Here is a 15698-nt window from a genome sequence, read left to right as displayed (position 1 = left end):
TGACTCTGAGGACCCCCTGTCGAAGATCTCTGCCAGAGATGATAAATATGTAACAAATTGTGTATTTATGAACAATTCACAAATCAATAATTTAATCAGAGCTAACATCTGTCGTGGAAAATGTCGGTTTCCAATTGTCAAATAACTTAAATAGAAGTATTAGGGCTCAATGTTAAGAGAGGAGACTGAATCGACAGTCTCAATACTGCTGGTTTAGCTGCAAAAAAAAAAAAGGCAAATGGTTTCAGAAAGGTCTATTCACTGCGATAGGCACTTAACATCATTTGGCATGTATGTTTTGCAACTGCTTATCAATCAGATGTACTGGAACAATGTGTTTAACTCGCTGTCCAGTATGGCTCATGTGAATAAAGCTGACACGCAATACTTACGATAATGGTAAAATATTTTGGATAACCATAACAGCTACTGCACAATAAGATTATCAATAAAAAAATTTTTTTTAAAAGACTTAAAGATCAGCATTACTCTCCACCTCAAACTGAAGTGCATTTTCTTTTCTTTTTCTACAGTATCACTGTAGATTAGAGAAAAAAACAGATTAGAGAAATAAAACCCTCACATTAAAAGCATTTAAGGTCACCATCTATTGTAAACAAAAACTTTTCTTTTTTTTAAGTTACAGTTTGGGAGATGTTCTGGCACGTGTTGCAGATTGCATGGCATCAAAGACAAAGGCATGGAAGCAGGTTTTAGAAATGTACTGCAGTTGCATACAAACGTGTTAGGGATTGTGGTCCATTTTCCTTTCCTATCACTCAGATTTATTCATTCCGGCTCAAGTCTGTGAAAACTGAGACTCCTTTTTCATTGAAATATAACTCATTCTAAAATGACTGAATGGAAGAGGAAGTGAGGCCTGTCCCTGCAACACAATATAAATATGACATCACAGCTGGTTACAGAGGGCTGGAAAAGGGGGGTTGTGGGCCTCAGTTAAGCAGCTCCAGGTAAGTGATGGGCACTTTGCCCTTCTGGTTGCCTCGCTCGCCCATCAGCCAGTCTGAGTCCATGCCAGGGACGCTGCTCACTGTGATCACCTGCAAAGACAGGGATACAGTTTTAAATTGTATTAAAAGGTCCCTTATTGTAAAAAAAAGTGAGATATATGTTTTTATTATATTACAAAGCAGGTTGAGGCGCTATATAAATACTGGGAAAGTATCAAAACTCTCAATCCACAGAGAAATGCACACAGACCGTATTTAGAAACGGTGCCTTTAAACGAGCCGGCAGGACTTTTGGACGGTTGTGATGTCACAACTTGATAAATATATAAAGTGCCGTTACAGTCCTTCCCCAGCTGCAATGACAGTGCAGAGACTCAGAGAGCGCAAATACGGAAGACCTGAAAACACTGACCAATCAGAGCAGACTTGGCTTTTTCGGAGGAGGGGCTTAAAGAGACAGGCGCTAAAACGGAGTAGGTACAGTGTATATCCAGAAGGACAGTATGAAAAAGTGTTTTTTGAACATTTAAGCATGTAGACATACGTTCTAGAGAAACCTAAAATACAAGCGTGAAGCTGAAAATTAGCAGAATATGGGAACTTTAAAAGTATCAAGTCTCCGTTTCGATTTAAAAAAAAAGGTACACTATCATCCAGTCAGCCCACTCTGTACTATTCATCAACATTACAGTGTTTCCAAAAGGCACCACATTTATGAAATGCTTGGTAATAAATCCTGCTATTATCAAAGACGGTTCAGGCCACACAGTTGGCTCACCAAATGCAAGGGCAGAGTGGAAAATGTTCCTAAATGTGCGTATTGGAATGAATGAGGTAATGCCAGTTCATTGTTAAGTCAACCGCTTGTAATGGAAAAGGGAGTGGCTGATGTTCCGCTACTGAACAGGAACTGCTCCACTGTAGTTTGGGTTAAGACTCAGCTTCCTAAATTTGTTAGTTAAAATGCTGATTCTTATATTAAAAGAAACTGGAAAAGAAACTATAATAAAAGAAGAAAAAAAAATTGAAACAATAGAGTCAAGCAATATAGGAAAAACTTATAAAACAATTGCAGTAAAAATATAAAGTAATAATGAAATCATTCTTAAATTGTTGTATGGTCCCATCCCCCCCACCCACCCACCCACCCCCCTCACCTCATCAGCCAGCAGGGAAAGCTCGCTGCTGCTGGCGGCATCGTAGTCGTAAAGCACTCGGGCTTTGCGGCTGCCGTTGGAGCTACGCAATTCACTGAACCCGCCCGATGCCGTCGAGCTGCCGTGGCCCGCAGACACACTGGGCAGGGAGGCCGACACCGGGATGGTGGGCACGGAGATGCTGCTGGCTCCGCTCGACACCAACGACTGGTTGTTGTTGGAGAATGACGAGGGGAAACTGGTGGGAGGAAGGGGAGACAATTAACACTGGCAACTGCAGAGCCAGCCTGAAGCAGAGCTGGCGGGTGAATCTCTCTCTCTCTCTCTCTCTCTCTCTCTCTCTCTCTCTCTCTCTCTCTCTCTCTCTCTCTCTCTCTCTCTCTCTCTCTCTCTCTCTCTCTCTCTCTCTCTCTCTCTCTCTCTCTCTCTCTCTCTCTCTCTCTCTGATTAAGTATTAGTCATTTTCCCTCTTTCAACAGAAAGGTGAGAAGTTCACACAACCCGACATGAACTTGCACTGCTTTGAAGAGAGGAAACTTTGACAACAACACTTTTGTTAACAGGAAGGGTTTCTAAAAGTAGCACGGTTATTGACCCAGTTGGAAAGACACTGGAAAAAAATAACAGCAAAGGCCGTAATGACTTACTGCTCCCTGCAGTAAGATTATATTAAAGTGCTCATATTATGCTTTGTCCCTCTCCTTTATTGTGTTTGTACACTGTTCACAAACTGCTCTATTGTAGTCCAGCCTTTACTTCCGTGACGAACGCTCGTCACTTTGTAACACACGTTATAATGCTCGCCTAGCTGCTAGTGTGGCACGCCCTCATACTCTGCTTCTGACTGGCTAGTAGTGCTTACCTAGGTACTGCACATGTGCGACTCCCAACAAAGTTGGAACAGAAGTGAGATGCCTCACTCGGTAATTAAAATGGAGCTCAACACACAGGGTGAAAAGAGGAGCTGCAGCAATGTGCAGTACGACAAATGATACAACAGATGAGTGCTGCACTTAATAATAATAATAATAATAATAATAAATTTTTTCTGAGTTGCGGTGGTAATGAATTCCAGAGACGGGGAGCAGAGCAGCTGAATGCTCTGCTCCCCGTGGTGGTGAGATGGGCGGAGGGGACAGACAGGTGTATGGAGGAAGAGGATCTGAGGGAGCGGGAGGTAGTGGGACGCTGGAGGAGATCAGACAAATATGGCGGGGCGAGGTTGTGAATGGCCTTGAATGCAAACAGGAGGACTTTTGAATTGGATAGTGAGATGCCTTGACCCGTGTATCTCAGAAAAGCTGTCTTCTATGTGGCATCACCTGTTATGTGAACTGCCTGGAAAAACGGCCAGTGAACTAGTTGTATAGAGTTATTCAGGACAAAAGGAAGGAAAAAGGTGATGATGGTATTTCACCTGCCCAGCTGCTTTTGGAGATCCACCATGTACTGGTAACACTGTGCGTAGTATGTAGCCTGGGCCTCCACAAAGTCATTCAAACAGCGTAGGTGGTGTGCCTGGTAATGCACAAAGAGAGATGTAAGAGAATAATACTGCAAGTTTCACCAGTTTCTTTCACTTGTTAAACTCAAGGTTTCCAAAAGGAGAATTCAATTACTTTCTTAGCCTAACTAGGTTTATGTTTGTAGGTTAGATTTGCTAGAAATATGCGTATTTCTACAACAAATCTTTTGTCGTCTTAAATAGTAGCTCGCTGCACCAACGTTACACGGCGAAATCAGATGTTCCTGCTATCAAGGACCGGCAGCGCTGCAATAACATCCCTTAATGCTATTTGTTTAATGATTGAATGATCGTTCATTATTACTAAAGCAGAAGCCTGAGAAGCTGGAGGGTGTGCTGGGCTTAACCGGGCTACCTACGTGGGTGCTGCTGACGCCTTCTAGCAGCAGGCGGGTGATCTCTGCCTGCCGGTCAAACTCGCTCTGGGTCATCCTCAACTCCTGCTCCGCCTGAGAATGAAGAAGCAAAAACTAGATTTTCAGAGAACACATCACTATACAGACATGCGCATCTCGGTTGGAGAAATGATGATGATCCAAGCGGGCAAAACCAAGCTTTGCAGAACAGAAGACTTATACTATTTAAAAATAAGAGCGAATGAACAAGTCTCAGACTAACAAATTGCTTTGCCGATATCCTCTTTTTGAAAAGGAGGCCAGTATGTAGTGCCACCTCTGATATGCTATATTATCTGTATTTAAATAAAGTGTTTGTGTCCTGTGGTATAAAGCTTGTTGCCATCTGGGGAAAAAAAAAAACTTTTTGGTATGAAAATAATCAAATTGATTTAAACTGAATATCAACATATGCCATCAGTTAGTCCCCAAAAAAATAAAAAGCATAAAACAAATTAAAAATACAAACAGATGAACAGGTCAATCAACCAAAAGAGAAAATGATGCCAGAGGCTGAATATGTGCGTATGACATACGGCTTTAGTGGGCCCAGACCGGGGAAGTCAGAGGCCAGGGAAAAGGACACAACATCTCACCATGATGTTTCTGTTCCCCTTTCCTCACAATGAGCCAAAATGAGTCAATATGAGATCTGTGGAACAATGGCTTGTTGAGACTTGCTAAAAAGGTCCAATAAACATATGGTTTGGAGACGAGACTGACCGGGACAATGGCCGCACTGTCCTGAACTCTCTACAGCTTACATTAGAGCCGCAGAGAGACCATCTACAGTGTTTGGTTCTCGTAGGACTCGTCTCCAAGGATTCAAGGTTTTTTCTAAGAGGTACGACAGTCGGTTTCATGGAGGAGATAGAGAAAGCTACAGGGTGGTGTGTGTGCGTGTGTGTGTGTAATTCAAAGATGGCTCCAACATTCCACTCACCTCTGTCACTTCCTCTGCTCACATCTGCTGCTTTGCGTTTTTTTGAAAACAGTGACACAGTAGTTAGAGATACAGCTGCAGCACGGCCGCAGCCAACACAACACATCCTCACCCACTCTGAGAGTGTGTGTGTGTGTGTGGCGGCAGCGGCATGTGTCAACAAAACCACACTCTGTAGAAGGTAGCACATTAATATTTCTCACCCCTCAGCATTCACACAACCAAGCCACCTCAGGCTCCCTGTGAGCTCCGTGTAAAAGAGTACCAATGCGTGAAGCGAAGATTAAAAAGGAGAACCGGTGTTAACCAGCATAGACTACAATTTACACCTCCTTTATTTAGGTGCTCTTTCATGAGTCAAGTTCACTCAGATATTGTTGACAGAACATACATTTATTTGTATGGAGCGTGTTAAGAAGCCACAGGGAGAACTTGGCTCTGAATGAAATAACAGTTCTTTAAAGAGGGATGGAAATTAGGCTCACTGGGTCTCAGATAGATGTTTTTTTTGTTTCGATTTTTAAGCGTCTGTGGAAAATTGGGCACAAAAGCCACTCATTTACTCTAGACGCTCTGAAGACTGCAGCCAAAGAGCTTTTCTGGGATACTGCCCAATGTTTGTGTGTCCATCCATGAGGCTGACATTACATCGTACTGTTTAGTGATCCTGCTTCTAATAGTTGTAGAATATCAGCAGCTTAGTTTGTCTCGTCTGTTATCTTACTGGCACGTCCATCGCGTGCCCATGTAACCCATGGCATTAAAAACACTTGCAGGTCGTGGCCGGTTTGGCTCAGTGGGTAGAGCAGGCGCACATATACAGAGAGGTTGATGCCTTGACGCAGAGGTCCAGGTTCGAATCCGACCTGTGACAATTTCCTGCATGTCTCCCCCCACCCCCCTCTCTCTCACCTAGCTGTCCTGTCAAAAATGAAAGGTGGAAAAGCCCAAAAAATAATTTGAAAAAAACAAACACTTGCAGGTCAGAAAAACTCTGGTTTTTCCCTAGACAACATCAAGAGATAGATAGATAGACATAATGTGACTGTGCAATACTGTAAATACATTTTACTATTTACTCTCTTAACTTATAATTATTCCTTGTTTGTTTATCTTTAGAGAAGGGGCATCAAACATACGGCCCGTGGGCCAGAACCGGCCCGAAAATTGCAGAGAAGTAATTCATTCCAAATTCACCACTTTAATCTCAGAGAATATCCGAGTTCTTTTTTGTTTGCCAACATCAAGCTGACAAGAAACTCCGTGGCAGATTCAAGTTTCTGATCTCTCTGGAGTGGTTGAGTGGTCTGGCCCACGTGAGATCAAATCAGGGGCATGTGGTCCATTAACTAAAATGAGTTGGACACCCTTGCTTTAGAGTGTCTTGTCCCCCCCTCCCCAATCCCTTGCTGCTGCAACAGTGTGAATGTCCCCGTTGTGGGATTCATAAAGGATTTTGAATCTTAAATTCCAGCGTTACAAAAGACCTCAATCAGTGAATACATAAAATGACTGTATTCAAGAGGTTTAAAGGCCTCGAGTCCCAACTTGGTGACGGTCTCTGTACTGATCCTAATCCTCCGCTCTATTGGTTCAATGTGTTGATGATTGATACACCAAATGGCACAGAGATTAAATGCAAAGGCACTTTATATACTGCACTTAGGACTCTTATCAGTACAATAATTTGCTCAGCAAATCTCAGTGTACAAAACGTTTGAGTAGCGCCTGATGGCACTTTAGCTGGTTCAAATGAAAAAAAAGCAGGTCATGAATACCAGCTGCCATTAATTAACATTAGTTCCATGACTAACTTGATGACCGGCCAAAATGTGGGCTTCCTGCAAGCTGGGGTGCCTGTACTCAACCAAAGATTCTTTATGAGGTAAAAGAAGCCTCAGTCTGTAACACCACTGTACCATCGCATGCTTCTGTAGTTCAAACGACTGCAACAGAGTGAGGAGTTTTCTCTATGATGATGAATCATTTTATTTCGGTTAACATACATGAAAGAAACTATTATTTCCCACAATTTTCCACCGTGGCTGAAGCCAAGGCTTATTTTATTTTTGTCTATCCTATCCCATAATCACTATAGAATCACCCCGGGAATCCAACAAAACTAAATGAAAACAAATACCTGTGTACAATCTTGGTAATACATTTTACAATTTACATTTTATTCAAATCACTTCATAACCGTTAATTCATTTGGATTGTAAAGCTTTTTTTTTTTTAATTCAACAGAGACGTGCACATTTTCAACATCATCAATCAAGTTCATTCCATAATTTAACCCCCAAAACTGAAACACACATCTATATTTTGCATTTGTCCTCACTTTACCAATTTCAAAGCTAGAGAACTGTCTTAAATTATAATGACCTCCTAATTTCACAACCATCAGCTGATTTCATCAACTCAATTGCAGGAGTCACAATCTCCCAGTTGAAATTCCATTAATATAACATCAACACATGAAGAGGATCAACTTTCGGTTGTATTTATAGCTTTTTGGAAAATATGGTGTGCCAGAGTCAAAAGTCCACGGTTATTTCAGTGTGTAAATAACTTCCATCTTATGTCATTTTCAGGTTGTGAACATTAATTAATTTGGCTGTGACTCAAAACAGTTTTTGCCTTCTCAACCTAAACATTTCAACTGGATCTTTTCAGTTTTAGTTAGATTATATCTTGAGTAACTTTTAAAGTTGAACACTTAATATAAATAGGTTCACTAAGATGTTTGAAAGGATGCAAAAATGCCATTCCTATCTTCAAAAGCCTAAAAATGTTTTTAGACTCTATGCTGTTTAATTGAAAGACTGCAATTTGTATTTGTGACACACAATCATCGCTGTCCTTTGTTAGGGACCTAGTGCTCCTTATGTATCAAAAGGTTTACCCATGAGTCTTATGAATACTGCACGTTCAATATTAAATGTAAAAAAAAAAAAGGAGATGCATTTATGTTATTTTTTTTTTAAATAACTGTGCACGTTAATTTCCGTCTGTGCCTCTAGAGTAAATGTAAGTGTGGAGCCCTGGTATGCCAAAGAAAAAGAGATGTTGAACACAGACGTCAGAAGAAAACAGGGACACCATGTCCAGAAAACAACTGTCCAGAAAAAGGGAAGTCTAAACTGCCCATAGCTGCTCATGTGACTGTATGCAAGTCACAAGAGATAAAATGATCAGCTTTATGTTGTGTAACTTGGTGTAGCAGTTATGACCTGAGGGACTTCAGACAGGGGCACAGTGGGGAGCTTTCCTTCCTCTGAAGGGAAATTGGCTAATCACTGTTCGTTAATCAGCATTAAAATGACCAGAAGATATCCAGATGCAAAAGAAATGACGAAGTGTTGCATTGATGTTGTGTGTGTGTGTGTGTGTGTGTGTGTGTGTGTGTGTGTGTGTGTGTGTGTGTGTGTGTGTACTTACTGCAGCTCTAGCATCAGTCATCCTGGCTTTCTTTAGCCTGGTTTTGGCTGCATCCAAATCCAAACGTTTGACCTGCAGCAGCTTCCTTTCTTTCTGGACACAAAACACAATAAAACCCTCAAAACATTTGAATTCTTCGGTTCGTTCACCATTGTCCTTTACGGTCACAATTTTCTTGCACATGAGATAAGTGGCGTGCATTTGCTGTCATCACTCGCTTTATGGTAGATGGAGAATCTTATACTGGTCCCCTTATACTGTATCTGAAGTCTCTTTTATATAGACCTTAGTGGTCCCCTAATACTGTATCTGAAGTCTTTTATATAGACCTTAGTGGTCCCCTAATACTGTATCTGAAGTCTCTTTTATATAGACCTTAGTGGTCCCCTAATACTGTATCTGAAGTCTCTTTTATATAGGCCTTAGTGGTCCCCTAATACTGTATCTGAAGTCTCTTTTATATAGGCCTTAGTGGTCCCCTAATACTGTATCTGAAGTCTCTTTTATATAGGCCTTAGTGGTCCCCTAATACTGTATCTGAAGTCTCTTTTATATAGACCTTAGTGGTCCCTAATACTTTATCTGAAGTCTCTTTTATATAGACCTAAGTGGTCCCCTAATACTGTATCTGAAGTCTTTTATATAGACCTTAGTGGTCCCCTTAATACTTATCTAAATTTTTTTTTAAATTTTTTTCTTTTTTTTAGTGGTCCCCTAATACTGTATCTGAAGTCTCTTTTATATAGACCTTAGTGGTCCCCTAATACTGTATCTGAAGTCTCTTCCCGAAATTCAGCCTTGGTGCAGAATTACAGCCACTAGAGCCAGTCCCACAATGAGCTTTCCTTAGGATGTGCCATTTCTGTGTCTGTAGCTATTGAGGAGAGAGGGGGCAAGGTGGAGGGTGGGGGGTAAGGTGGAGGGTGGGGGTGTGGCCTTGACCAACTGCCACTTTCCTTGTTTGAAAGCCATGATGTCTCTCTCTCATGGGTGGGCCAAATTCTCTGGGCGGGCAAAGCAGAGAAAGGGGAGGTAGCCTTGCTCCTCATGACCTCTTAAGCAGGGCTCGAGAGTGCGACCAATTTGGTCGCAAATGCGCCCAAAATTTGTAAGGGTGCGACTAAGATTTTTCCTAGGTCGCACCAGTGCACCTAACGTCCTTGCATCGGCTGCCTCTCCACGAACGAAGCAATGTCGTTGATATGTTGCGGTACATGACCCACTCCTTCTGTAAAGCCGTGCCTGTGTTTGGATCTCTCCTCCGCGCAGCACCGACCCCCATTCACTCACACACCGGCCGGCTCACCTGCAACATCGGAAAGTGGCTCATGGAGAGACACGGCTCCGCCGGTCCACATGCTGACATTTGTCTACAGTTTTAATTGTTATTAACACAGCTGTATATGGTTATATGGTTATATATATATATATATATATATATATATATATATATATATATATATATATATAAGTATGAGAGGGAAACCTGTATTGGTACCAGTGTTTCCGCTGGTAGCCTAACTCTCTGTTATTGCGGCCGCCACGGCGAAAAACACAGAAGAAGTTATTGAATGGAACTACGGTAACTTCAGTTCGTTGAATAATAGTGTGTGAGATGGAGCCTGCTGGACCTGGGCGAGAAATGTGACCCATGGCCACATTATCATAGTTCATAAAAATGCAGCGCAGTGACGACACAGACATTTCATAGCCTACACAAGACGTATGCAACGCCGCTGACCCGCATTCGACCCGTGCAGGACCCGTTCATAATGAGTCAGCCGTCACTCTGTGAGTAGCTTCAGTCCATCGTACTCCCCCTCTCTCCCTATATGAGCTACTGGGCTATCTGGTGTTATTGAAAACAAGTGAAGGAGCTTTCTCAGCGATATATATTTTTTAAATATATGCCAGGCTATTTATTTCAGATAATTTACATGTGTTGCAGCTGTATATTTTCAAATTGGGAAGGAAACCCTGTCTTTGCATTTTATTTCAATCACATCTGTTTTGATAAAAGAGCTTGTGAAAAGTGGCTTTGACTTAAAACTGAACATTTCGCCTACTTTGTAAAAAATATAAATTAGAGATAGAGAGATATATATTGTGTATCGCCATTCAGCCGAAAAATACAGAGATATGATTTTTAGTCCTGGACTAGTGGAAGATCTGATAAGAATCAGTGTGGAGGGGCCCAGCTTGCAGAAATTTGATGCTAGGGAATGTGGCAAGCTGGTTTAGCCAAGGCCAAAGGGGAAAAAGGCCAAATTACAGGTGTTGGCCATCTGAGGGGCATTTGACAGCAAGGGGGGACCCGCTATAAGACTTTGAGTACAGTATAATGTGCTTCAAATAAAAAAAAAAATGTACCAACTCCTTATTCTTGTTTACAATAATTGACATGAGATAGATAGATAGATAGATAGATAGATAGATAGATAGATAGATAGATCATGCCATGGAACCTTTAAAACTCATCTGGTAAAAAAAAAAGAAAAAAAAAAAAGTGTCTGAACGTCATTATCTTTATAAAGGCCGTCTTCATTCATGGAATTTAGCAGTTGCTAACTTTAGGTTGACTAAAAGCTAGCTACTGGATGCTATAGCTGCTGTTCTAGAAAAGCATTACAACGGTCAGCTGGAGAACAGCTTTCATTCTGAGTGACAGGAAGTTTGTATTAACAAAAACTTAACTGCAGCTTAATAGGACTAATCAAAGAAAACAAACAGTGATGACTGCAATGATCTCAACCCCCCCCCATCATATTGCTGAGTTGTACTTACAAGTACAAGTCTTGTGGATCCCCTGTTGAAGGAAATCCTATTATAGTACTGTTAGCGCCATTTTCTATATTTTCTTCAAATAGATACAAGATCTGAAACTACTTTTCTGCTTCTGTAATTTCACTTCACAAAACAATTTGAAACTTTCGACAAGGTAGAATTAAATATATCTTTTGGACTAACTTCTGAACTAAATTGAGGCTACTGGACGGAGTTGCAAAACAGAAAGGGACAGTCACCAAGACTGCACTAAACTCAACAGCCAATAGTGCTGAGGGTCAAGTTCCGGATAAAGGTTCAAAGTTCAGTGAAAAGTGAAAGTGATTCAAAGACCTGTAGCCAGTCCAGCAGTCCAACTCACCAGGATGGTTTTGAAGTCGCCCTCAAGGAAGTTCCGGAAAGGTGTCAGGAAGTTGATGGCAGCACTGTGGATTAACTCCCGTTCGGCCCCACCAATCTGCTTCTCCGTCTCACCACATTTTATCAAAGCATTTCCTGTAATGGTCAGCAGCACAGACACAGCTTCACTCCCAATATACCACTGGACAGGAGACTGCACAATGTGGCACCACAGTCTAAAGAAGGCCTGAATACTTCCGTCTTGAGAAGACACAGAGGCCTGTGGAAACGTACAAAGTACTGTTGTTCAAAAGTTGCGAGAAGCCACAGCTGCGACCGAGTAATGACATGAAAGACTGTGGCAGGGGGTGATGCTGATGTTAAAAATCATAACAGAAGAGTTCAAATGTTCTCCACAAAAAAAAAAAACTTTACTCAAAGTCTAACAGTAGACAGAATACTGGAATACTCAATACTTAATAACTAAAAGGCTTTCAATTAGGGCTACACTATTAATCACCATTTTATCGAAATCGCAATATGGACTAGTGCAATATCCAAATCGCAAGTGGGTGCAATTTTGTTAAAAGGCAAAATCTGTGTCAAACCATTCTGAATTAAGTATTGTGGTGCTGCGTAGACGTCCCGACCTACAAATCCTATCCTACAGACTGAAGAAAAAAAATCTTTGTTTGATACAGATCCTCGCAAAAATCACATCATTGAAATTTTTTTACTTTTAATATACTTAATATAGAATAATGGTACAAAAATGATCACTCTCCAATATCATGAATCATATCGCAATCACAATATCAGTCAAAATAATCACAATTAGATATTTCATTCATATTGTGCAGCCCTAATTTCAACCATTTTATACTCCATGAATTAAGCAATATTGTACGGGAGGACTGAGTTTGTCAAAAGGTGACAGGAATCAACTAAAAAATAAATAAAAATAAGATGGTATATGAGCCACAACCAAAGTTTACCAGAATTCAGCAGAGGCTAGATGTTCCTTGAAGTCCCCCGTATTACTCACCGTAGGCAGTCCCAGGACCAAATTCACTTCCTGACTCGATCATGGACTGGCCCAGCAGCTCATGGTTGTTCATTCGCGTAGGGGCTTTTTTCTCCAGCTTCTCGTACACAAACTCTTCTAGCCGGACATCTGCGGATTGCAACGAGAAAACTTAATTACGAAGTCATAAGACTACAGTGAGGGAGCCAAACGAATTTAGAACAGTAAGTCCAAACAGCCTGCTTTACGTTTGCAAATTAAAATAGAAGCTTTCACGTTGACAACTGTGACCATCACGTGGATGAACACTGACAGCCACAGTCAGCATATATGTGGTATGTAGTATGGATGCAGAGAAAAAGTAGAACAAATCCACTTTACAATATAGGACCGTTACACAAGACTGTAACCAGGAGCCGGTCGGTTTGTTGGGTTTGTTGTGCTACAGCAATATGGCATCACGGTGCGAACGGAGGAGGATGCACAGCTGAGCTTACAGACTTCACAGACACCCTACCCACTGATGTATGTCAAACAACATCTCAAGAGATGTTAAGCATTGTTTATCTTACTGGCAATGCATGTACGTCTCCTTCATTCAAGCATTTTTATGAATCATTGAGCTACTATTCAGTGCAGCTGCTATCATTTTGTCAACACATATGTTAACAAGATATCAACTTTCAGAGCTGGTATTATTCTGATAATATAGCAGAAATAGTTGATTTACAAATGTTGGGTTCAGAAGTGAAGCATCTGTTGGTGGATCACCATTATAATGAATCTACAAGAACATTTGGAGTGGCATTACAGATCTATAAATGGGTTTTGGGGACTTTCTCCTCATAGAGAGAGGAACATGGACTGGGTACCTACCTGGCCTACACTGCTCTGAAAAGGGTCCCAGTATGTCAGCATTTTATTTGTCAGTCCAGTCATCACAGAGTCAACAGTGGTCATTAGCTGTTTCTTACTTGGGTTGGGCTGTAGTAAGACTTCGGTCTGCTTCATAATCCTTTCTGTCCATTGCTTGGTGTTCTCAGCTCTGACCAACAGGTTCTCCAAATGGGCATCCAACTCTGTCTTTTCAGCCTGGCCAAGTTTCTCTTCTGTAAACTGAAAAAGAAAATATCCGGATAAAGTGTGTACACACAGTGTCGCCCGGAAAGTGATACACTAACGTTAAAGTGTTAAAGGCGGAGGAGTCATGCAAGGCATGTTTGATGGAAGGCACCAAAGTGAGCAAGCTGGACGGACTAACTTACAAAATAAACGTTATCTGCTTAGCTAATGTTGATACCTCTTGCTATCTAATGGTCGCCGAGGCCTGCTTTGATAGTTACATTGAACAAATGTCAAGTGTAACGTTAGCTACAATAGAGGCTGTGGTCTCGCAGGTAACGTTAATGTTTGAAAACACTCTATATTGTAACTGCAGCCAACTTTGAAGGATAACGTTACAGAAATGTCTCTCAGATGATAACGGGCTACTTAGCAACACGATAGCGTTAGCTGTTTAGCATGCGAGCTAACGCTACCCGACTAACGTTAATTAAGCTAGCAGCTAACGTTGGTTAGCAACAACTTCCACGATCTAACGTCAGACGTTCAAACTTACTTGCACAGCGCGGCTCAGGAAAGTACCCGCATCTGCAGCTAACCGCTTAACATTAAAATCCATGACACCGCGGGGGAAATAAACACTTAATACAACAGCTTGCTTGTCTCACAGTCAAGCTGCCATCCCTATATAAAATGTCATTGAAGCAACTTTTTGTCGAAGTTCCACCCAGCTGTTGATCCTGACAAAGATAGTATGCAGGACAAGATAGTTCGCGTCTCCACCCGAGTCCGATACTGACAGCTGTGAGCAAAATCTCGCGCAGGCGCATATCGACACACGAGAATATGAGAAAGTTGACAATAATAAAAATGAATGTCAATAAACTGAAACTTTAGTTAGTAATACGCGTTGCTGTTTATTACTTAGTTTTCACTATGGGCTTTTAAGAAACGAGTTTTATCTGCATAATGTGATATACACCATACAATTTCATGTATGATTTCTCTGCTCAGGTGCTTCCATTAATCTTAATCTAAAACAGCATACTTAGGCCTACATAAATAGCCTACAAGTTAGAAACGTCAAGACAATATATACATGTATATGTGTGTGTGCAGTCTTACAAATACCTTGGGACAATCATTGATTCAAAGCTGAGTTTTGAAGCCAACTGTGAAACGGTGTGTAAAAAGGGGCATCAACGTCTGTTCTTTTTAAGAAAACTGTGCAAATTTCAAATTGAGAAAACATTGTTGAGTATGTTTTATCGTGCTTTTATTGAATCCGTACTCTCTTTTTCTCTGGTGTCTTGGTACGGTAACTTAACTTTAAAGAGCCGGAACTCTATTAACCAGATTGTGAAATGGTCCAGTAGGCCTAGGTTGATTGGGAAACCACTACTGAACCCAGCTTTGCTGTATACTAGGCAGGTACAGCGTATGGGTATTTCAATCCTGAGTGACCAGCTTCATCCGCTGTATTAGGAGTTCCAGTATCTGCCGTCCAATCGACGGCTTAGAGTACTGCGGTGTACAACAAAACGATATAAAAAATAGCTTTGTCCCAGTAGTGATTAATTTTATGAATAGCAATAAGATGGGGAAATTGTCTTAGTGTGATTTTAGTGTTTTGTTCTGTGTGTATGGTGTTTGTTGTTTACATGTTTGAGAAATAGCCTGAACTTGCTCTCTGGAACTTAATTTACCTACGGGTACAAATAAATGAACCTGAACCTGAACCTGAATGTATACTTCAAATCATGTGTCACACGATCCATATATATATATCCATATCCATAAAGCACATTTGAAATATGGATAAAGTCCCTTACAGCAGCAGCTTAACCAAGTATCATCTGCCCTGATCCCTTGACCTCACACCCTTTGCCTGTCACCCCTCATTGACTCTTTACCAATTGTTTTTTTTCATGTATTATTGACAGCTGTCAAGTCTGAATGAGAAGGAAACCTTTGATCATGCAATTATTTCTTGTGTCAAGTAGCATGCAATATCCAAATGTAAAACCACCATTCTAGCAGACATATTAGAAGAATGA

General features: G+C 41.1%; 1 protein-coding gene across 1 annotated transcript; it reads right to left on the bottom strand.

Moving 5' to 3' along the window:
* Positions 1 to 221: 221 nt before the first annotated feature.
* On the bottom strand, positions 222 to 14455 carry sh3glb1a (SH3-domain GRB2-like endophilin B1a). The gene is made up of 9 exons (XM_039789548.1): positions 14198 to 14455; positions 13554 to 13695; positions 12601 to 12729; positions 11578 to 11711; positions 8433 to 8525; positions 4013 to 4102; positions 3546 to 3646; positions 2129 to 2366; positions 222 to 1061 (listed from the first exon to the last, which is right to left on the bottom strand). Exons 1-9 carry the CDS (start codon positions 14258 to 14260, stop codon positions 954 to 956), a joined length of 1098 nt encoding a protein of 365 aa, XP_039645482.1. The 5' UTR covers positions 14261 to 14455; the 3' UTR covers positions 222 to 953.
* Positions 14456 to 15698: the final 1243 nt, after the last annotated feature.

The sequence above is a fragment of the Perca fluviatilis genome, chromosome 22 (assembly GCF_010015445.1).
Source record: "Perca fluviatilis chromosome 22, GENO_Pfluv_1.0, whole genome shotgun sequence".
Lineage (NCBI taxonomy): Eukaryota > Metazoa > Chordata > Actinopteri > Perciformes > Percidae > Perca > Perca fluviatilis.
This window is presented reverse-complemented; position numbering and strand designations above follow the sequence as displayed.